This window comes from Candoia aspera, chromosome 15 (genome assembly GCF_035149785.1).
Source record: "Candoia aspera isolate rCanAsp1 chromosome 15, rCanAsp1.hap2, whole genome shotgun sequence".
In the NCBI taxonomy this organism is placed as follows: Eukaryota; Metazoa; Chordata; class Lepidosauria; order Squamata; family Boidae; genus Candoia; species Candoia aspera.
In genome coordinates, this window is record NC_086167.1 from 5,237,543 (window position 1) to 5,260,958 (window position 23,416).

At 41.9% G+C, this 23,416-nt stretch overlaps 2 protein-coding genes across 5 annotated transcripts in view; one reads left to right on the forward strand and one right to left on the reverse strand.

The window, feature by feature from the left end:
- Positions 1–23,416, forward strand: part of GAS2L1 (growth arrest specific 2 like 1) — a 338,981-nt gene that overhangs the window by 238,548 nt on the left and 77,017 nt on the right. The gene's annotated exons all lie outside the window — the stretch shown is intronic.
- The window catches only part of MTMR3 (myotubularin related protein 3), a 60,664-nt gene that overhangs the window by 23,338 nt on the left and 13,910 nt on the right, over positions 1–23,416 (reverse strand). For all 4 annotated transcript variants that reach the window (XM_063315356.1, XM_063315357.1, XM_063315355.1 and 1 more), the window contains exons 2-9: positions 18,756–18,824; positions 16,832–16,910; positions 15,538–15,627; positions 13,804–13,920; positions 5,229–5,311; positions 3,990–4,156; positions 2,986–3,082; positions 1,727–1,840 (exon numbers count right to left, since the gene is read on the reverse strand). In XM_063315356.1, the coding sequence (XP_063171426.1) occupies positions 1,727–1,840; positions 2,986–3,082; positions 3,990–4,156; positions 5,229–5,311; positions 13,804–13,920; positions 15,538–15,627; positions 16,832–16,834 (671 nt within the window). In that variant the 5' untranslated portion in view covers positions 16,835–16,910; positions 18,756–18,824. The remainder of the gene's footprint in view (positions 1–1,726; positions 1,841–2,985; positions 3,083–3,989; positions 4,157–5,228; positions 5,312–13,803; positions 13,921–15,537; positions 15,628–16,831; positions 16,911–18,755; positions 18,825–23,416) is intronic.

The following is a 23,416-nucleotide window of genomic DNA, read 5'->3' on the forward strand; positions in this document are numbered from 1 at the left end:
TTTCAGAACAAAAACAGCACGTGGCTCTTGACAGAAAAAACTGAGGGCTGTGTTCCAAAAGACTGGCGGGCCCCAGCTGTGAAATAAGGTGAGTATTAATTTGACATTAATTTCACTACTGGGATTAGAATAATCACCATGTATTTAATAAATGCGTCTTTCCTATTGCGTGAAAAACGTTTCGTAAATTTGGAAAGAGCTCCAAGTGTTGCTGGCACAGATTGGGGGGGAGGGGGGCAAGGGGCACACCCACACCCACTGAACCCTGACCACATTGTGCACTTCATGTGTAAATACAGAAAAGGGAAGTGCGCATATACACCCACCCATATTCATCACCAAAAGCCCCAAGGAGCCACCTGCCTCTCATAACACTGCCCAGCTGATTCGATCTGGCAGGGATTGGCGGGCTCTGGATTCCTTCAATGAGCCACGCCGTCTATCAGGATCCCAGAGGTACTCTTGCTCTGTGGCAGTGTCTACCTCCTGGAACCAGGTTCCCCCCGAGATCCAGAGGGCCCCTGCCCTGCTGGTGTTCAGAAGAGCCACGAAGACCTGGCTCCTCCCTCAGGGGGACAGAAGCCTCCTTCCTACCTAGGTTGATTTCTTTTGTTTCCACCCAGTCTGTTATTCTGCCATCTCTACTCTATTTTGTTTCTTGTCATTTTTCTTGTCTCGTTTTAAATCATTCCTAAACCGCTCACGATCACTGGGCGTCAGACAGCATGTAAACGTAAATGATCATCATCATCATCATCATCTCCTCTTGCTGTTGTAAAACAGGAGTGTAATATTCTTAGCTAACTCAGATGGCGATATGGAGACAGCAATTGTAAGAGTACGGAATACTCTGCCGTTATAAATGAAACCTCCAGGAAATGCAAAATGTGTGCCGGAAAATCCTAAGAGTCGCATTGGAGTACCTCCCATACTGCGTAAGAGAGGTCAACGGTCGGCTGCATACGTGGCCCCAGAATAACCAAGGAGGAATGCCAGGAACTGAGTTCCTTTACCTCAGGGTTCCTCAAGCTTGGCAACTCTAAGCTGTGCGGACTTCAACTCCCAGAATTCCCCAGCCACCTGGCTGGGGAATTCTGGGAGTTGAAGTCCGCACAGCTTAGAGTTGCCAAGCTTGAGGAACCCTACTTTACCTCCTCTGCCAGCCAACGTGTCTCTTGTTTTACCTTGCCAAGGGCTAAATGGAGGACAGATACGAAAGTGGGAGAGGCCAGGCTTCAACCTTACACCCAGCCTGGCAGGGAAGCCTGACTAAGGGAAAATCAAGCAGGAGCCACTGGCCAAATGTCAGGAGGAGTAACAAGAATGGCAGAGAACAGGAGAAAACAAACTGGACCTGGAGAGCCTGTCTTTCCATCTCAGTGCCAGCAAGAAGCTATTCGTTCAGCAAGAGCCTACGGTATTTTTATCTGTCATTTAACTTTGTCACATATCTGTTCCATGCTTTTCCTTTATTTCACATTGTTCAGTAAGTTTCTTAAGGTTCACAAAGATTGGGCATGGATATTTATGGGGTTAGCCTGTTTGGAAGCCTTTTTTCTGTCTTTACAGGCATATCCATCTTCTTTTTTACCCTCAAAGGATATTGTCTTTGACAGCAAAAAGAGGCTTCCAGGTGCCCCTCTGAGAAATGGCCCTGGGATTCAGCAAACCGACCCGCAAAAACAATCTTCTGGATGACAGAGAGGAGTTTCAGGAAAGGCCTCACCTGTAAACCACCACAGGGATGCGTTTCCAAGATCGGAAGCTCCCCACGCTTTCCAGCTCTTTGTCCGTTATCCAGGCAGGGACGATGAGCTCTTGAGGGTAGCTGCTGCAGAGCCTGCGTGGAAGAGAAGAGGCAAGCCATGTGTGAGAAGACACATCCCATCTCTTCTTCCACGCTGCTGCACACGTGAAACAGGCAAAAAGGAAAATGCATACACACAGCAAAACTAAATGGCTTTTTTTCCTGCTTCATTTTTTGTAGAGCAAGAGACACTTGTGCATATCTGTCATGGTTTGAGCCGTTTACCTTGAAAACTCTGTAGGATACTGAGGAGCGATTAGGATACTGAGGTTCCGCATTTCCCCCCCCAGATGAACATTAAGTTTTCTTCCAGCTGCACTTTAAGACACAGTGGTCAATTTCAAATATAAAATCACAATGTGCGCATATCGCCAGAACACAGAGTGTGGCATGGCCCTTGCTGACTCACTCGGCAATTTTTTTTTTTTGTAAGAAATGCCAGATTTGCACCTCTATAAATTAATAAGCAAGAGGTGTAAACGTAATGGCTTTCGGAAAAGGCATATAGGTAAATGAGCCACTTCTTGCTATATGACGTACAACTTGCTGCCCTGCATCGTGGGGCAACGCTGCAGGTTCAAAGATAATAAAATAATGGTAACCTACTGATTTATTCTCAACAAATAGATGACCATAAAAAACTAAGCTGTATCTTCCCTTTTTCTTTCCTATCCCACAGTCCTTTATAGCGCCACTTCCTCAGTCTCAGAATGGAACTCTCGTCTGGGAAACGCTGTTGGTGCTGTTACTGTTTTTCATTGTGCTCTGCTACGGTTTCTTACCCATGATTTATTGACTAGAGCTGGCTAAGCCGTAACGCGCCAAATCTACCTTGTTGGGTTCTCACACAACGAACCATATTATGGCTAAAAGCAGCATGTGAACTCATTTGGTGCAGCTGGTGTCAAAAGTCTCAGAAGTCAGAAAGCGATAGTTTCATCGTTTCATTGATTAGCTTATAAGTGCTGATCGAACGACAACAACCAAGTGTCAGGCTCCTTCAATCTGCCTTTGCAAATTTTATAGCTGTTCCAAAATGTCAAGCTGCCTCAAATAATTAGCCACTTTGGCATACGATCACAGCTAGGTCCGTGTGCAGCTTGCCCTGAAATGTTGGCTTCGACAGAAGCAGATGGCTTTCTGATGGGCAAGTGTCCACGAACATCTAGAGAGCTTACTTGTACTTCTCGTTGATATTGGAGATCCGCCAGGCATTGTTCATATCAAAACCCATCCGTTCCACCTCGTTTTTGAACCTCGAAGTCACGTGCTCTCCTAAGTATCAGGAGGACAATGGGAAGCAAACAGAAACCATGTGTTTGTTTTGTACTGTGAAGTACTCCCCAATGACTGAGGAACAGAAAACTCCTTTATGGAACGCAGTGCTCATCTTAACGCTTAGCCCATTATTCTAGCCAGTTTTCCAGTTCTTTGGATAGTATTACAAAGAAAAGCTTATTAATCCTGCATAACGGCAAACGAAATACTCTGTAGAGACAAAACGTACAAACCTTAACCTACAGTCCATTTGTTCCATTGATCTCTGAAGTGATGCAGAACAGTCCCTGGCATGGGATAATGCCATATAGGAAGTACAATGCAAATACTAGTTTTGCAACAAATCATGCACCAGTTGATGTTCCACAATGCCAAAACATTCATCTCATGTGCAAACCTATCTTCAAACAGTCATCAGTTCAACTGTTGCATCTCAAAGTTTCCTTTATACAAAAATATGATCCAAATCATTTTCAAGGGGCAAGGAAGTTACTTTATAGATCACCAAACTGCAAAAGTACTCAAGGCAACAGGAGGTGGCGGCCTTATAATCATTCTGTTTCAACCACTGGTTTTTTTTTTGGGGGGGGGTCCTACAGAGGTAGACTTCTTGTCCCATCTATAGTGGCTTATGACGTTAAGCAGTCAAACTCAGTTGGTTTCATGACAAATCCAACTGAAGGTATAAATGGTACAAACTGTATGAAATCCAACTGGATGCAAGTTAACACCATTCTGCTTCTGTGAGATGTGCTTAACTTGAATTACCTTTAGGAAGAGCTTAAAAAAAAAGACTGCAAAGTTTCAGACTGAGGAAAAGTTGCGAATAGTGTGCTATGTAGTGGTTGTTACAAAAAAAACCCCTTCCTACTCTGCTGCTGCGTAAGCAAAAGCTGAAGCGTACCTGGCCGGCACAAATCCCCGTGTTGCTCCTTTTCACTAGCATATACCTCCATACACCAGGCATGGTAAGCAAAGGAAAAAAGATCCTCTATCTTTGAGGGGGGGTGGATGGCGTTGTTCAGCCGCTTCAGCCACTCTTGACATTGCTCAAAAGTAGAGAACTGGCACCTGCAAGGAAACAAATGCAAAAACCAATTAAAGGCAAGAAATGTTTAATTGTCCTTCAGAAATATCCAAACCACAGAATTAAATAGAAGGTTAAGGTCAATGCAGACCAAAAGGAAATATCTATGGATGTTCAACTTTCTAGGTTGGCCTGCATTATTTATTTTATGACAGGTGAATTGTAACCCATTGATTGGTTACAAAATGCAAGATAGCATCATCAGCCTGGAGCCATCCAATTTGTGCTTGGTTTTTTGTGTAACATCTTATATAATCCAGCCTTCCCCTCCCTGGATTCAACTTCCAGCATTCCTTGGCCAACCCAGTCATTACTGAGAATTCATGGACTGAACCTTACAGTCTGGACAGCATCCAGGCTGGGGAAGGTTGATATAACTCAGGCATGAGTATTTTTAATCAAAACTCATCAACATAGTTTGTACCAAGGCATAAATCAACATACTGATCAAAGCAGTGTACCTGGGAATTATAAATACAGGGAGACCTTTTCACATACCCTTTCCCCATATAGTGCATTTCCAATTCCTCATTCACCTTTGTCAATATTCTCAGGATTATATTTAAGTGTCTAAATTGCTGGGACACTGGATGCAGCACTGAAACTTCAATGTATCCCCCATCGTTGCTTCAGCCATAGCAATAACAAAATCATAAAATCATTTTCACAAAGAAAAAAAAATGGGTCTGAGATGAAAGGTCCTGAAATAGTGCAAATTTTCGGGCCTACTGAGTGTAAAATAAAGATTGATTGAAATAATGCAAAAGTAGCACAGGTGGATTTGCAGCAAAATGAATCCAAAGGGTCAGTTACACTCAGGCCAAACCTACAGCCACATTCACAGTCACGGATAAATAAGTTATCCATTATTTCTGAAGTTCCAACGCCATCAACGGATAAATTAAAACTCTGAGATTACTCTGCCAATATTTTGCTGGTATCACGAAGTATGGAGTTGGGAGGATTCATAATGATTCAAAAGGCAATTACATTTATTTTACGAGGGGAGGTCCTACTGGCATTAACTCACATGAAATACCGATGGTGCACACGTACCTGATCACTTTGCAATCTTTGCAAGTCAAGTGAAGCTGGAAAATATCCCGACATTCCACGCTTTCTACAAGCTGCAGCGGAACCTGTGATGGAACAGATTACATAACCTTACTCCAAAAGGTTAACAACCTTTGCTGAAGCTGAAGCCTTGGAACGGTGCATTACGCGCACCGGCAATTCCTCTTAGCACTTCCCTCTCGTTATATGCAAGCATCCGGGGTTAAATCATGAAATAAAGCGATGCTATAATATGGCACTTAGACCCATTTCTCGTCTTGATCTAAAGTCCACCTTGATGATTCAATTTTACCGTACCACAGCCGACGTTTTTTGAAAAGTAAACTTTCAGACAGGGAAGTGCAACACCTTGACCCTTTGACTGTATCTTTGGGAACGTATCCAAGTTAAATGGTCAAAGCAGACTAGTGGAAGCTGATTCTGGCAAGAATGCTGCTGCTAATGGAGAACGCAGAGGGGAAACTGCTCTTAGGAACAGCCCGCAGAACTCCTGAAACGTCAGCCACAAAAGGCCCAGACGGTGTCCTAGTACGTTCATCTGAACTTGGTCATAAGGAACGAGGGAATCTGATGCACGACGCGAGTGAACCTCGTGAGCCACCCACGGCGGCTACATAAATTTAATAACAAATAAAAACCAACCAACCAACCGGGATCTTACTATTTGGGGGACGGCCCCTGCACATCTGCCTATCGAAGGCCTCAGCTCTGCTTCGGTGACGCTCCTCTCTAGCTCCCCACAGGGAGCTGCAGGATGCTGGGGCAGACTTTTCACCTGTGATTCCCTGGCTAGCAAACACTCTCTTCTTGCTGGCACAGTTGCGCTGGCACTGACTTTATTCTGGCACCAGGTTGAGACCTGTCATGATTTATAGTCTTCTTGGCTGCTGCTTAAAAGCGTCAGTATGTTTACTTAGGTTACACGGAAGCAGGGTTTTTTTTTTTTTTTTACGGGGGCCACGGAAATTATTGTACTGATCGTGCCAGCCCCTGAGATCCAGGATATTGGGCAATTAGAAGTAAAACACTTGTATAATTCCAGGGGCAATATTATGTTATCATGTGTGTAAATGCAGGCATGTGCGCGCGCACACACACACAGTTCCCCTTTCTACTTTTGTGATCTGATTATGCAGGATTTGGTCCTTTTTTACTTCAGTCTCAAACCACCGTCCATTCCTATGGAAGTAATTTCTCCTTTCATCAAGATAGTAGAGCAGAAGTACATTCTGAGTAACCTTGACATCATCAGCATCACAGCCCCTGCTGAAACAGTGCCATCTATTGCAGCACATACAGGGACCTTCCATTTGCAATGGGCAAGGAAAGCATTTGACCTGGGGCTATGTTAGAGAGAGTCTAGACCTCTTCTCTCAACATGGCATCTATAACTGATACCAGCAAACGGTGACTGCAATACCAAGTTCCAATTCTCATAATGAGAGGAATTTTACAAATCGTTACGCATTGGACACTTTTGCCTCTTGGCAGCACTGAACCTCTGGAGGACAAAGTGTGCACGCAGTCCAATCTGTACAGGGGGAAAAGCAAATGAGATGAAGAAGCTGGGGATGCATTGTTTTGGTGGGGCACCTGGCAAAGAGATCAGCTGGGTAAGGAAAGAGTTAGAGAGCCACAAGGGTAGGATGGAGGCATCACTGGTGCAACAGGAAGGAAAGTGGGAGGGGGGCACTCTGCTCACATTTACACATATCACTCTGAGACAGAAAGACACCGAGGATTTCCACACAAAAGCCACTTATCTGAGCTCCCCAGTGAAGCCAGGAGTTATTTTCTTCATGTCTGTTGGCCTCCTTTGCAACCAGAACGTTGGAACCATTTTTATAGGCTTCTTTCTTATTATTGCATGCAGATAACCTGTGGCTTAGCCAGTTGTCCTCGGACTGGGAGGAAGATGCCTTCCCAACAATCAGCTATCTTTCTTCAACAGCTCTTGCTTCACTAACCTTCAAAATTACTCTGAAAGCACTAACGAAGCCTACGTACGCATGACCAAGGGACACGGAGTTTTAGAGCTTGAGAAAGCTTTTGCAAAACTTCCCCACATTGAAAGGTCTTGCGTGACTTCTCCATAGACCTCCCAAAGACTTAAAACTGACTAGGCTCACATATGTCACTGTTGCTTCATCAAACTACGGCTTGCTTTATCTATTTATTTATACAGTTTATGGGCCGCTCCAATCAACCGTTTCTGAGCAGGATGCAATTCTCCACATCGATAACTTGGGTTGAAACAGATAAATTAGGCAGAACTAATATAACTTGATTGTAATCAATCAAATTAAAAACCAAACAACACAATGCAGCCATTCATTAACTGGGAATCAAAGTTTTCCAAACCAAAACAGGACTGATGAATCAAATAGAGGAAAAGCCATAGCAATCCTGGCCCCAAGGTTGATGGAATAACCAAGTCTTTGCAAATTTTTTGAAAGTCAAGAGAGAGGAGGTCATTCAAATAGCTTGGGGGTGGGGGCGAGGAAATACTATTTCAGAGAAAGGAGCAGTGACTGAAAAGGTGTGCTTCTGTGGCCCCTGTAGGTGACAGTCTCTAATTGTGGGGACACGTGGAGAGCCCACTCTATTAGACCTTATCAGCCAGCCTGATGTCATGGGAAGGAGGCAGTCCCACAGATAGCCAGGTCGTAAACCAAGAGCTTTAAAGGTGAATCGCACCCGGAAGCCAAACGGTTCATATAGTATGTTTCACTAAATTAAACATTCTAGTCTTCCCTCGACTTGTTCTTCCTAATGCTGACTCTCATTTTCACAGACTCCTCTTTGACACCTGCCCCATCAGTTTCTTCCTGCTCTGTTCCTTGACTCCATCTGTTTCGCTTTCCTTCCTTCTGAACAACCTCTTTTATGCACAACCTCTTCAATGCCTTTCACATTACTCTCCATAAAAATAGAATATTTACTCCCTAGGAAAGGCATGTCATGCTCCTTTGGATTCTGCTTTTTTGCCAAGCATTATATCCATTCCCCAAGCAATTTCCATGCTTAAAACCACCACAAATCAAAACACACCATGCAGGTAACAACTAGTGCCAGCCTCCAAATAACAATTTGCTGAATTTGTTAGCAAAATGCAATTTCCAATAAAATGATGAATCAAACATTTTTTAGAGAAAAAAAAAGTAAGCCTTTTGGAAATGGGTGAAGAGGAACCTCCAGGAAAAAAGAAGGAAACAGCAACAACAATAATAAACAACTTGTACGCCAGGATGAAAGTGAACTAATGGAGAGCTGGAAGGAGTATTTTAGTGATTTATATGGGAATGACAGTGAAACGTCAAAGAGCGGAATTGAAATGAATGCTCTAATTGTCTGTAACCAAAAAAATTGATGAAAAGGAAATCATGACTGTGAGAAAATTGAAAATAATAGGTTGCAGGTGTAGATGCTGTAACTGAAGAATATGGATGTGGTTTGCTTATGAAGACCCGTTTAACATATGTGGGAAGACTGCGTCTGTGCCCAACAATTAGAAGAACGCTATGACATGACTGCTCCCCTACAGCAGAGGTTCTTAATTTGGGGTCTGTGGATAGATTTCAGGAGGCCCATGAACGTGGACGGGGGAAAAAAATGCAACTTTATTTTCACTATTTTGTTTTGTGCATTTAAATACATCTTTCTGTGAAGGGGCTTGTAGGTTTCACAGACTCTCAAAGTGGCCCCAAAAGGTTGAGAAACCCTACCTTACACAAAAGAAAGGTAGCAAGGGTGAAATGCTGAGTGAAATGATGTAAGAGGTGACCATACTAGGGAAATACAACCTGACCATATGCTGAGCAGAGGGTGCACAGACTGGATTTTTGTTCCTTGGGCACCAGTGAGAAATGCATGAATGTGAGGAACTTTACCATGCATTCGAAGAAAGCTTATGACAAAGACAGTATGCTTGAATTATAGAATGTTTGGTGCAAACGTGAACCCGAAAGGGGATTGTACGATGGGATGAAATGTGAGTCTGTCAAACAGAGAACGAAGGCAAAATCACAAAATATATGAAAGACGAGGGGAAGGGGAAGGCTAAGAAAGTCATGCCTGGATGAAGCTGACGAGGTCCTCCAAAAGAGAAAGGTGAGATTAATGAACAAAAAGGTATGGGGCAGTAGATGGATGTGGTAGAAGCCAGGATGGTTTGCACTGGCAAAAAGCTATGGAAAGGGATACTTAGTGGTGTAAACTAGATCTGGCCGTGTTTCCCTTTCTTTTTCTTACCTTATACCTTTAATTTCTTTGACTCACTATTCCTTACTCCTTTTCTGTGCTCTACATAATGTCGCTTCCTCCAAAAGGGAGTAGCATGATGGGTAGTTATGAGCGAGCATGCAAAACTAGTCAAGCTTACCACTGCCATTTTACAGAGGACAATCCCTAGGAATGTTAATTACCTGTAATTAAATAAACCATCTCCTAAAGACATTAGAAGCTTCTGAACTGGCTACATACTGGGGCTGGTAAGAACTACTTTGGGGGAAATAAATGATTCTCCATGAGTAATGGAATAAAAAAATTCAAAATTAAACCAAATGGAAGAAGAAAGGTGATGGTGTAATTAAACTTCATATCTGAGCCTTTGAAACTTAGTGAACTGTATCCAAGACTTACTTAGAATAAAACCCAGTTCAAATGCATAACTTTTGGGAGCAGCTAAATTGTTTCCAAATGACATCATTTGGACAACCGAGAGAAGCCACTTGAATTTCATGCATGCATAAAGTATCCTTGTTGAATATGCAACTGGTCCTGAAGGATGGATGTGTCAGCACTTCAGAGAAGCCACCATTCCATTAGTTTGCCACTTGGTCTACTGAGTCTTTTATTTACATATTTATTTATACATTTATTTATATAGGAGGGAACTTCATGCTCTGACATGAGCCATGCATGCCTGATTATGTTGCAAGCCATGGTCAGCACATGTTCACTGTATTCCAAGCAAAGGTGGGGCAGTAAAAATGCTGAACAGCAACGTTCTACTTACTGAGATCTCATAAGCAGCAAATTTACAGACTCTCTAATGAATTGCAAACAAAGAACAAATTTAGGCAAAACACAAAGGCTGTGAGATATAAACCTACATCAGCTAGATAACTAACAAACCCAAAGTGAACACTGGGCCCATTAAAGCTAACATCCTAGCTGGAAGGAAGGGGTGTTCCTTAAAGCAGAATGGGATTTCACACCTGCATATTTTATATATTTCACACATTTTATGCTTGTGTAAAATGGCAAATGAGAATTGATGCATCCATAGAAGCATACAACATAAAGGCAAGTTTTTTTCATGGCATACAAAGTCTGCTAATGCAAGGTCCGTTAAGCTGAGGATTTCCTGAAGAGAATTTTGGGTTACTAATTTTTGCCTGAACAAGGTGTTCAGAAACAAAAACTCAGAAATTTCATCCGGCATTACAAGGAAGGAGTTAGGTGATCCATTTTCAATGAAGCTGTGAGAGAAAAAGTAACCAAGATAATTATACTTAATAAGGATTTCACAACGTTCAGTTAGCACCACTGATAAAAATGCTAAAAAAAGGGAGCAGAGCTCTCCAGAGTACTGAAAATTGCACCTGCACTATTTAGAATCGAAGCATTACAAAATTAGAGAATGCAAGAGTCAGAAGGGACCAGAGAGATCATCTTAACTAATTCCCTGCTCAGTGCAAGAATCCTTATCCAGTCCCATTTGAATACTCCTAATAGGAAAGAGTTCCCTGCTGCTCTAGGCAGATGGTCTGATTCTGTAACAGTTTTTTCAGTTAGGAAATTTCTCCTAATGTTCACCCATCACCCCTTTAAGATAGACTAGATCAAGACACTGACTCCATGGGAAGGCTATAACTATACTTCATTGAGATGGGCCAGTGTTTCTCAATCTCAGCACCTTTAAGATGTGGCTGGGGAATTCTGGGACTTGAAATCCACGGATCTTGAAGTTGCTGAGTCTGAGAAATACTGAGATAGGCTACAGTAACAGAATCTTGCAAGTCTGCTTGTATTTTACCTTCCCTCCCTCTTGTAATCCATTGAGGAGGCAGCCCAAGCCTCTTCCCAACACTACCTAGCTGAACATCAAAGACAAGACAGGAATTAGCTAAAATGAAAATGAACTTGCAGCTGCATAGGAAAGAGAGGGGAAAGATCCAGCCAATGCTTAACATGGACATCTTTCTGTTTAATTACACACTCCTGCATCATGGCTTAGCACAAGGGTCCTGTATGTGAAAATAAGACATTTGGGTTGTGGCTGATCGTGTGACAGCATGCCACGGAGGATGGGGTTGAGAAAAAGCTGCCAAAACCTGGCTTGACATATGAACTGAATGAATGCAATTATTTTGTTTGCACTGATCAAAGGCTCCAAGCATGGCAGCAGGGGCTACCAAAATGCCTACAGAGATCTGTTGGGCGTCTGCCAGGACTCCTGCCTTGCTTGACATTCTCCCCCACCTTTAAAAAAAAAAGATCTCTTCATTAAAAAAATAAAATGGCAGACAGGACTGCTGCAAAGTAAAGAGCCAATCTGCAGCATCAGCTTTATTTCCAAAAAGGCTTCTGAGTCTCACACCCATCCCATTAGCATTCTGAAAAAACAAAGAAAGGAGATGGGTGCAGCTCAGAGCTTTGTTTGAGAATGGGCCATGTGGCGCAGAAATGACAGGTCAGCTGGGGTGCTACAGATGGGGAGGGAAGAGGAGGGCCAGAGCAGAAGCAAGGAGGATCTTGCAGGTTTTGCCCCCCTGCCTTCGGGATTTGGGGACCGGCTTTGCCAATGGCAAAATCTCCCAGCCTGCTTACAACATTCCAACAGCTTCACTTGAACAACATGGTCAGGGAGTTGTTAGCGCCAAAGGCCTGGATTAAGTTAAAGACCAAGACCTAATTCTAATTCTATTTCTCCTCACTGCCATAGCTTTCGGGTGACTCAGAGCTTTGCGATGGGCTAGACAGCAGAGTAATATTTTGTAGCTGCACAGCTGCAACGAAGAGAACTGTTCTAACTTGCCAGCTGACAAGCAACTCACAAGTTTCTGCAGCAGAATAGGCATGAAGATTAAAATAATGTAAAATGCAACAACGATGCTCTTCTTGTTCTAAATCAGCCTGTAAAGGTAAAGGTAAAGGTTTCCCTTGACGTAAAGTCCAGTCGTGTCCGACTCTAGGGGGCGGTGCTCATCTCCGTTTCAAAGCCTTGGAGCCGGCGTTGTCATAGACACTTCCGGGTCATGTGGCCAGCATGACGACTCGGAACGCCGTTACCTTCCCGCCGAAGCGGTACCAATTAATCTACTCACATTTGCATGTTTTCGAACTGCTTGGTGTGCAGAAGCTGGGACGAGCAACGGGAGCTCACCCCGCCGCGCGGTTTCGAACCGCCGACCTTCCGATCGACAGCTCAGCGGTTTAACCCGCAGCGCCACCGCGTCCCATAAAAATCAGCCTGTAAGATCACTTAAAATTCCGCCTGCCTCTCTGCATTGGCACACCCAACCAGGCAGCACCAGAGCTGGCTGCCATGGAACGAAGCGCCACAAGTGACAAAACCTCCCAAAATCTTACAAGGGAGAAAAGCCACCATCACACGGGGCTTCTCAGACAGCAGTTTCGAGCTGAGCGTTCTTCAGATGAAGTAGAACTCAGGCTTGCATGTCTCCTGACCCTTTTAAAGAAAAGGGAAAGGAAACAGTGAAAAGAGCTGTGTTCCAACCCAAGTGGGATCCATTATACGCAGCAACAAACAGTTGAGGGCCAGTTCAAACCAGCCTCTTCCATGTTCAAGCAACCGCCTGTATTCTCCTTTATCAGGTCTCTATGCTGAGGCACACAGACAGCAACCCAAGGCCTCAGAGGCCACACTACCAACCGCAAGCATCCTTACCAGCAGCAGCAACCAGAGAGGGACAGGTAAGAAGTACGTACGAAACGGAGCCAGAGGCTGCAGAGAATAAAGGTTCTCTCTTCGACAGCTGCAGGAAAGAAACCCTAAAAGCTGGTGTGCAAAGGCGCTAAAACTGCAGCGGGGGAGGGGCCAGAATGCAGAAAGGGAGAAGGAGAAGGCTGTATTTTTTCAGAACAGCTGAAGGGAAACAAACACCTTTTCTTAACTCCAAATCTCTGCCAGCTTCAGAACTTGCCACATCCAATGCAGAACTCGTGAGCATCACGGAATATAGGAATAATAGGTAACTCTGCATGTGGTACCCCAGCAGCCTGATTTTTCATGCTTTAGGAAAAGAGGAAGGGTAAAATTAAATCTTACGTTTCTGCAATATATCTACTTTGTTTTGGGGGGGAAAAAACTTTGTATATCTGGAAAAAACATTCAAAAGCATCAGCCTCCCCATCTCTCAGTGATGTCACAGGGCCACTGCACTGACTGCAGGGCTTCGAGGCAAAAAGTAACAGCAGGGGTAGTAGCAGCTGCGATGCTTATGTGCAGTTCCTGGTCCCAAATGGTGCCTACCCATGCATCTCCCACTTCCATCACCACCGAGTTTCTGGTTCAGAAGAGGCAACTTACATTCACCATAGATTCCTTAAATTTGATGTGGAGCCTGTAGTTGGACAGGGCAATGACAGCATCCTCTGCTCGGCCAACATACTCGGTACTCTCCCCATGAAGTTCAAGAAATGGGACCTGCAGAGACAGTGGAGAGATCCATTTTCTTTACAAGCGGATGGTGGCATCTCAAGGCCACAGATGTCTATCTCAGAAATCCATGCCCCTTGAAGGAACATAAGATGGTCACCACGAAGTAGTAAAACACACAAATGCTTAACAAAACACACAAAACGCTTCCTAAAATGGAGTTTCATGGTTCTCTGATAGAAATGAAAAGGGGGCAGCAGCATTTCTGTATAAGTTGTTACCTGATTCCACAGTTGTGTGTGTCTTGGTAAACTAGACTGGTAAACTAGATTATTATGCAGACTGTAAAAAGGGGACCTGTTTGCGACATGGTGCCCATGGGCCCCAAAGGGTCCAAATGCTCTGTCCTTGGCCTCAGTCTAGCTCCACGACCCACCTGATTATCAACATTTTAATTTCTAAGTATTAAAGGGAACCTACCATGTTGCAAAGCAAAGCAAAAACTGCAGTCTAATCTTTATTTCTGGAACAGGGGAAGGAACTCTTGACACCTTGGGTACTTTTGGGCCCTGTTACATCCCCTGGAGGCAGTTTTAGAAAATAAACCTGAGAGGGAATGCAGCCAATGCTCTACTTGAACGTTTCCCACCACTTATAAACAAGCTAGAAGAACCTACACAGAGCAGTCATGAGGGCACAGGGTGGTGAGGAACTTCACCAGTCTGCCTTCTGAGAAGTGGGGTTTTGAGTTTGCCACCCCAAGAGTGGCAGCCATATAACCTTTGTTCCAAAATGCCCAATGTGCCCACTGGCCCAAAGAGCTGTGGAGCCTTCAAGAGCATTCATGAGCATCTGTGCACAGTGACTGCTTTCCATCTTCCATACCAACTCCCTATCTAATATTCTCATAAAAGAGAATATTAATAACAGATGCTCAGCCAAACCAAGTACAAGTTAGAATAAATGGCTTTTGTTTCCAACTTGGCAGCAGCTGGAGCAGTAAGGAGCCGTTCAAGCCATTCCAGAAGGGAAGACTATTCTGATACCCTAAATGATCAACTATAGAAGTTTCAGAGCAGGACCTTGGTGGGGGGCAGAATAGATAACCCTAACTTGGCCTCCCACATAGGGATCTTATTCAAGGGATGGCTCATATTTGAATTCATTGAATTCTTTATTATTCTGAATAAAACCAGCTAAATAAAAATAACTGCAAGTTATTTTGCTATTTGGGGCTAGCCCAGAACTCCTATTTACTGGACTTTAATGGGGGAAAAAAACAATCTGGAGAAAATTCCACTGACATTGGATGCATTAAGAAGAAATAGGTGACTCCAAAGGACATATGACCTTCTCAGTCTTCAAAAGGGCCTACTTGACCCAAACAAGAAACCTGGAATGTTCACAGGCAGAGGTCTTACCTATGTTTTATTTCTAATGGCAGGAAGGAGGAGACCATGGCCAACCAACTGGTCATTAACTGGTTTACTAGAAAACCTCTAAGTCCATAGAACTTTTGTAAGCAAGCTCACTGCTTCAGCCAAAAAGCTCAGCCTCTACGTGCAAACCGAATCAAGCACATCAAAGTTCTGCTATCTGATCTAGACTAAAACCAACACCGCCATTGGGTCACACTGCAAGAGCAAAGGAGAGTCAAGTGATGACCTGGAGATTTTCATCCTCCCGGATCAGCTGCTTCCTGGGGAAGATCTGATTAGCTTGGATGCATTCAAGGCTATGATGAGTCTCTTCATCCTGAGAATTATTAATTATCAATTTTAGTGGTCAAGCCAATCATTCTGTTCACGTCAACAGAGTTATACACCCATACATATTAGTTACATCTTTCCACTCACTGAATAGTCACAAAGGTCCATTCTTGGCTACTACACTGTGAAACTCCATTCTTATGCTTCCTGTACCAAACCTTTTGGGCTGTGAAAACTGGTGCTATGGAATTTAAATCCAGTTTTCAAACAGGGTTCATGCAGTACACCAGGCCATAATGTGGTTTGTCTGATTTATGGCTTTGTGAGTTTTACGAAAGGACACAACTCCACCGCCTTCTCATTCGTCCTTTGTGGAGCACTCCGGTTTAGGCAGAGCATAGCACGCAATCTCCTGGTGAACCATTCTTTGTGTGCCACGGATGGGAAGCCCTGCTCAGCTCGATGTCTTCCGTGGCTTCCCCCCTCCTTGCTGTGCCTGTCCCTCTCCCTGCCAGGCTTGGGGAGAGCAGCAGAGCCTGGGAGGAGGGCAGAGCTGTGATTCTCAATGCTGCAGTCATCACCCCTAATTTCTGTTATGCGCTGTTTGGATGACTGACTCGCGCTGCAGCAGAGGTTTGCACTCCAGGAAGGATTTTCCCCTAAACCCTCCGCACTCATTCACTGGTGAGCCTTAGCATGAGATAGAAAACCCAAATGGTGATGGTTTCATCAACAAGCAGTGGTTAAAATAACAAACCACAACTTAGTGTAGTGTGTGAACCCAGTCACATACAGAGCTTTAGCTGTGCTGAATGATATGATTTATTTTATAACAGAAATCCTGGAAGCATGTCCTGTTGTACTAAATACCCTTTCTTTCTCCATGAATGGGAAACAAGGGTTCAGGGGCACACACAAAAGTCTTTTTGTCTGTCCAGATAAACAAAAAGACAGGTGAAGCAGATTCACCTGGATGAAGCTTCCAGGGATAGCAATTACTAACTTAAATCCCCAGCTCACTTCCTCCATTAAAACCTACAGTTCTATATGATGCCCTCAACAGAACAGAGTGGAACTTCATCAGTTTTCACTAGTATCAAAACAAAGTCATCTTCCAAAGGAGTTATAATCTCTTAGCACAACCAAACTTTGAAAGATTGCTGTAAGCACCCAAGGGTTGCCACTCTTAGCATTCTCATGCTTCAACTGTCTTTTGTCTTTCTCAATCCTGAAAGGATCTGTGCACATACCATGACAGAAGTCTAGTCACCAGGCAAGGTCCTCACCCTTGCTTTCAAAATTCTGCAGCACTATATATCATGGAAAGATCTGGAAGACAAAATCAGAAAATGGATATTGAGAGCAATACATTTATTATTTGGAAATAAATATTAAAATTTTCAGTCACCCAACAGACCAAAAGGACAAATGTAGAATTCTAGTGACAAAATTTAGATACAGGCTTTATTAATTCTATTATGTTCTATTTAAAATATTTATAGACTACCTCACATGTCAAAACTCTTACCAAGGGGCCTAAGTATAATAAAAGGAATAAAACATTTTTAAAATTAACATATAATCTAAGTAAAAAATACTTCAAAATTCTAAAAAAAACAGGGTTAAAAATTGAACCTGACTCACAAACTGTTCTCAAAAAATGATTTGCATAATGCCTTTAAAGGCCGATTACAATGTATTCAACCAAATTTTGACTTGTTTCTCAACTGTTTCCTATGCTACAAAGTAATTACCTTCTAAATCTTTTTGGTGGTTGAAATAAGTTTCTAAAGCCGTATAGGAGTCCGCTAAAAAAAACACATTTAATTTCTTGGACACACCTAAAGTAGTTCCTTGCATTCTGCCAATTCATTTACTAATTAAGTCCAACCGTCATAATGCTCAATTAAATTTTAATGTTGCTGATAACATATACTAAAGTGGGTGCGGAGATTCAATGCCCTCTAATACTGCTGGATTTTAACTACAATCCAGCAAAGCCACAGCTGGGAATCATGGAAACTGTTAACAGGGTATTAGAAACCAAAATCAACTCAAAGACAACCATTTCACAAGTTGGTGATAAGTTCCATAACTCAAGCTTGAGAAGTGTTCTTAAAGTTCCAGCGAACTGGTTAGTTCCAGTAACATTCCTTTTTTGAAGTTTTTGGTCTGATTTAGTGAAGATATTAAACTGTAATGTAGCTTGTTTGATTTTGGCTTAGTGTTTCACGTGGATCACCCATAGCAATTTGAAAATCATGATTTTATGGGTTATGTCAACTTATCCAACTGCAGCTTATTCAACAAAACATGGCATCATGTTCAGTAAATCAGATTGGGGGAATGTATTCTGATCTTTATATGCAACAGGGTATATATTGATTCCCAAATGCTAGAAAAGTCAGATTTTAGAAACCAGGGAAGGTCAAGTATCTATTACAGTCATTTCTGCCACGGTTCTCATTGGGACAAGGAACAGAAGGACAGAAGAATGGAGTGAATCTTCCCCACTGACATTCTCAGTTGCATCACAAATATAATGACCGTAACTATCAGCACATTGGACTGCCCTGGTTAACCAATGCCAATCTATCCTTCATTCAAGGCAAGGGAGAACTTCAGGTCAGCATTGTCTGAGACGCAACAGATTTATGTGCACATCCTGTATGGGTCTTTCCCAGTTAGGGACTGAATGGAATCAAGGTTCTACACAAAGCTGGCTTGGTTAAACAGCAAAAGGGAAAAATTAACCACTGCTCCAGATTGCTGCTTTCCTGATCATATGAAAACACTCAAGAAATAAGCGCTGAAAGAAAAGAGGGAGATGATGTACCCTTCTTTCATAAAACCCATATATTGCAGCAAAAAAAAAAAAAAAGATGGCAATATTCACATTCTACTGCTCTACACCACTGACAGTTCAGCACAAATATTTGAAAGGTTAAAGAAGCAATTATTTCATTTCTTTGTATTTTTATTGTGCCCATTCATCACATTTCCACGGTAGTCTACAGGTAGAAACAAACAATTAAAAATGAATAAGCATAAATATAGTTAAACAAGGTAAGCAAATGGCCACAAAGTGGTGTAAAATAATTAGCAGGATTTTAGAAAACGCAATTCTGGAAAATAAAAAGGACTCTGCTAGGCATTAAGTATCTGTAAACTTACCAATTTATAATAAACTCCTCTGATAAATTTCAGACGCTATTCAGATTGTCAGTTATTTCACACCGAAAACTGAAAGGACAAAAGGACATTCTGTAATTAAACTGCATCAATTGGTTGCGTATGAATAGGCTTCATCCTAAAATAACATTTAAGCAGCAAAATTAAATGATCATTTCTAACTTGTTTTCCTAATCTTGGTACTGGCCATTATACAAAGGTAAGTCTAAATTCTAGAGAATCCCAACTTACCCAAAAAGCCCAGTGCTGGTATCTTAACCAAACTAGGGTCTCCCCAACAAACTAAGAACTCTGGGTCAGACAATGCCCTGAGGTTCAACCTCCTGATTTGATGAGTTGCTCTTGCCATTTGCCAGACTGGAGCAAATAAGCTGAGTGCAGGAAGTGTAAGTCAGGAAACTTCCAAATGTTAGCTTATTCTTACGTGCACACATCAGAACTAGTATTTACCTTTCAGGAACTTAAATATATGTGAAACCTACTGTTTTTCTCTTTTCTGAACAAGCAAATGAACAAAGAATTACTTCATCAGAAAACAGGTTTATGAATATCAGTGGAAGAGAGCCAGTTTGGTCTAGTGGTTAAGGCGCTGGGCTAGAAACCAGGAGTCTGTGAATTCTAGTCCCACCTTAGGCACGAAAGCCGGCTGGGTGACTTTGGGCCAGTCACTCTCTCTCAGCCCAACTCGGTGCAATGTAGACTAGCCTCCTCGTGGCGCACCCTGGGCAACATGACTTGTCACGGCTAAATAGTCTACACATCTGGCTGCTGGACCTCACAAGGATTTCCCAGCAAGAAAAAGCAGCATGAACACCCAACTGCTATTCCATACGATTAAAAAAAAAACAGTGGAAAACTGTTTGGGTGTCTATATGTCATACTGTATTTCTATAGTTTTAAAATTACTAGTGATCTAACCAAAATGCTGTTTCATGTGTACTGGATACTAATGGGCATTTTTAGAGAGAACTGTGGATTTCAGTGGTGCTCAAAATGCAAGGTATGTACCATGATGAATTCTTTTTGGATGGGAATTATTTCATATGTTTTCTTTTGGAAGTCACTGGTTTTTGTAGAAGTCTGCATACTTCTGAATTAATAGGTGGTTAATAATAATGGCTATTACAAGCTGTCATGGTGTACATAATGTGACTGATACAATTATGGCTGCAGGGATATTCATTCTGTCATTTCTGCAGTGGTCTGAAAACCTCACTTCTCTTTATCTGAACATTTTCCACTCACTGAAAGGAATACTTAAGAAATTTGGACTGTATATACTACAGTCTGCTTAACTTTCCTTTCTTTTTTCTTGTAATGTGAGCAACTTAGCTTTCGACTATGTCACATGAATAGTGTAAATACCTCGTTTTAGCTTTAATGTACATATGTATGTGTTATGTGGGGTTTCCGTTTTCAAATTAACAGTAAAATATAATAAAAAGTATGCTGCATAAACACATCATTTAATGCTCTGGAATCTGTTTAGACTTTATCTCCACTGATCTCAGAATATGGAAATCAGTCAAGTACAATTAAAGTGTTCATTAAAATGAGAAAATCCTAAAAACACGAGAAACGTTTTTTGCTAAAAACAATGGAGAGAGGCTAGACGTGGTCGAGGAAAAGACAGTCAAGGTCAGGAGGCGATGCTTACATTTTGACTCAAAGCTTTCCTGGTAGCCTGCCAATACATTTTCTTGCTTTTACAGTCAACCCTAACCCACATAACTCCCTAAAAAGTCCAATTCTAGCCCCCCCCAAAAAAGGATAAACAAAAAATGAAAACGAAAGATAAAACTCCATATGGACAGGAAATGAAGGAATTGTCTGACGAGGCTGCCTAACTATCTGTCAGTTTAAACAACAGATTACTGCACATGATTATTACAAGTGAATATAATAAGGGTTATGGAAGACTTAATAAAAGAGATATAAATGAAGTATAGATACAAAGTCATGGCATCAGTTCTGAGGTCTGCCAATGATATGACACTGTCAAGATTTCGTATCCAAATTGCCTTTCAAATCTACTCCTTTCTATGGCATTTCTTCTTTGACTACTATCTTTCCCACATTGGAAACCAGCTCTGTAAACAGCATCTGCTTACAGATACAACAATGGTTCAAGCTTCGCTTTTGAAAGTGCAGCTCCATGCCTGCTGATGACAAAAAGCTGCTCGGGATGCTGGCTTACTTCTGGGTAAACAGACACAGGGTAGCAGATCAAGTTGGCCTCAACCTCTTACGCTATATCTCAAGCAAACAGAAGCATGTGATAACACATGTCGAAACACATGCCCTTCTGCATTGGTTCTGATAAGTTTTTACATGTCAATAAACATCCGGTACACTCATACAAACTTAACTTACTTCTTGGTTCCTTAGGAACAGAAATCCAGGGTTCAGAAAAATGGGAAGGGACTAGCCTAAAATGGTGTGCCATATACCTATAATCCTCAAAAGTCTTAAGCCCAGTCTAAAGCAATGGTTTTCAGACTCTTCCTTTCTCTGAACTTCTGAATCTTAGAGTACCATATAAGCAAATTTGTTTAAACATTTTGCAGTGAATTGTCGGGTTCATACTGACATCCTGAAATGTGCTACTATCAGAATTTAGAGAAATTACTTCAAGTGGAGTTTGACTCTTGGTGATTTCATGGACAAATCAATACCATTTTCCAAGCAACAGTATGGAAATGGGTTACCACTGTCCTCTTCTGAGATTTTTTTTCCCATTTCCAATTCTAGCTTACAATGATGGGATTTCTTGGGAATCTCCCATCCAAGAATACACACACAGTTCTGGACCTGTTCAGCTTTGCTTAGATCAGCCAAGGTCAACTTCATGTTGCTTCCCAGTTGGGGGGTGAACTTAATCACACTGTGCATTAAAAAAATACACATAAAACGTGATCCAATAGAGGCACATAAGATATTATTATAGTATCTCTTTTCCCCTCTGTGGCTGTAGCCTTCAGGACCACATGAAGTCCAAAGAACAGATTTCTCAGATTAAGATCAAAGTAATTGACAATGTTTTATTGGAAGAACCCTCTAATTTCAAAAATAGAAAGCCTGCAATAAGGCAATGATTGTTTCAAAGAGTCAGAGCTCAAAAAAAGCCAGTTGTACTTGAAAGAAGATAAACTTTTGAATTCCAAAAGTTTGTTTGTTCCTCAATAGCTGAAGTATAAATGTGAAATATACAAAGCTCAAAATAGATTCTACTTGTATAAAAACACTGAAAAGTAACAGATCCAAGTTTCAACTGCTTGTTCCCTGTAATTGGGTTTACATATCATATAAGCTATAATTTGGGAAAATTGTGACTTATTGTGATTTAAGCTAGGCTTGAGGACTCTGCTTCTTCCCCAAGCAGAAGAAAAAGCTAAGGAAATAGCAGAAGCTGCAGTTTATCGTGACATGCAAACTCGGAGCCTTGTCATGTCTTTCTGAAACAAGCCAGGAAAAAATCATGTCTTCTTAGGAATAAAATGGATGGGCAAAAGTTTTCTTTCTAGTCAATAACATGCACTTTGTTTGTTTGTTTTAAGCTGAGCAAAATTTAATCCAGATTATAGTGCCCCGACTTTCAGGGAAGAAATGGCAAACTGAAGATAGCTCCACTCTCAGTGATGACTGCGGTGGAATGAAGAGCCAGCAAGTGGACCAGCTCTTTGGGATTCCTCTCTGGACATGGAGAGGACACAGGATCGCCCACAAGCGCTCCAGACACTTGCTCCTCGTGAGGAGACCACAAGACGGCAGTCTCTGGCACGTTTAGAGCTCAGGGAGCCGAGGGTTCGCCATCTCTGCCCAAACCGCAGTCAACGCCTGTATAGATCCTGGGTTTGCATACTTCCTTTTCTAATCACTTTTGGAAATTGCTTATTAACTGCTTTTCAGCTATTAGGAACCTTTGGAATGACAGTTTTTTTTACAGCACTGGGTGAGTCTCCCTCAATCCTTCACGAAAGAAATTTTCATGAAAGAAATTTTTAATACAGGTTTAAGGACTTTAAAACAATCTCTTTGTGGAATAAGCAACAAAAGGGTGATTAGAACGTTGATTTTGAAAAGTTACAAATGTACTAAGAGTCCAGATGGATTTGAAATAAGATTTTGAAATTGTAAGAACCTTTCCCATGAGAAAATGCTGTTGTTTTGAATTCTTCAAAAAAAAAAAAAAAAGATAGGATGGGACTTCGAAGGTTGGACACTAGAGGAAACCAGAAATAACTAAACATGATCATTAAAAGGAAAGAACCCTAAAATTTGACTTACTAATTCAGAATGGAGCAAAACACTTTAAGGTTGGACGTATTGAGAGATATTTGTGAACAATGGACCCAGAAGTTAATTTTAAGAGTGTCTGCCATTATAGACAGTGTTTAAAAGATGTTATGGAAGAGGAACAAGTTTTACCGGACAAGACTGAGACTGATTTGAAAGTGGATTTAAAAATGACAGGCTACAAGGAGGATGTGGGAAAAGATGCTACTTGGATATACAAATGATGTCTTAATAATTAAAAGGGATATGCAAATAACAGACCAAGAGAGTGACCTGGGTAATTTTCCTGTATTGGATTTACAAAAGAGGCTTGTTAAAGCTTTGAAAAGTGTGGTGAGAAGGGGCAA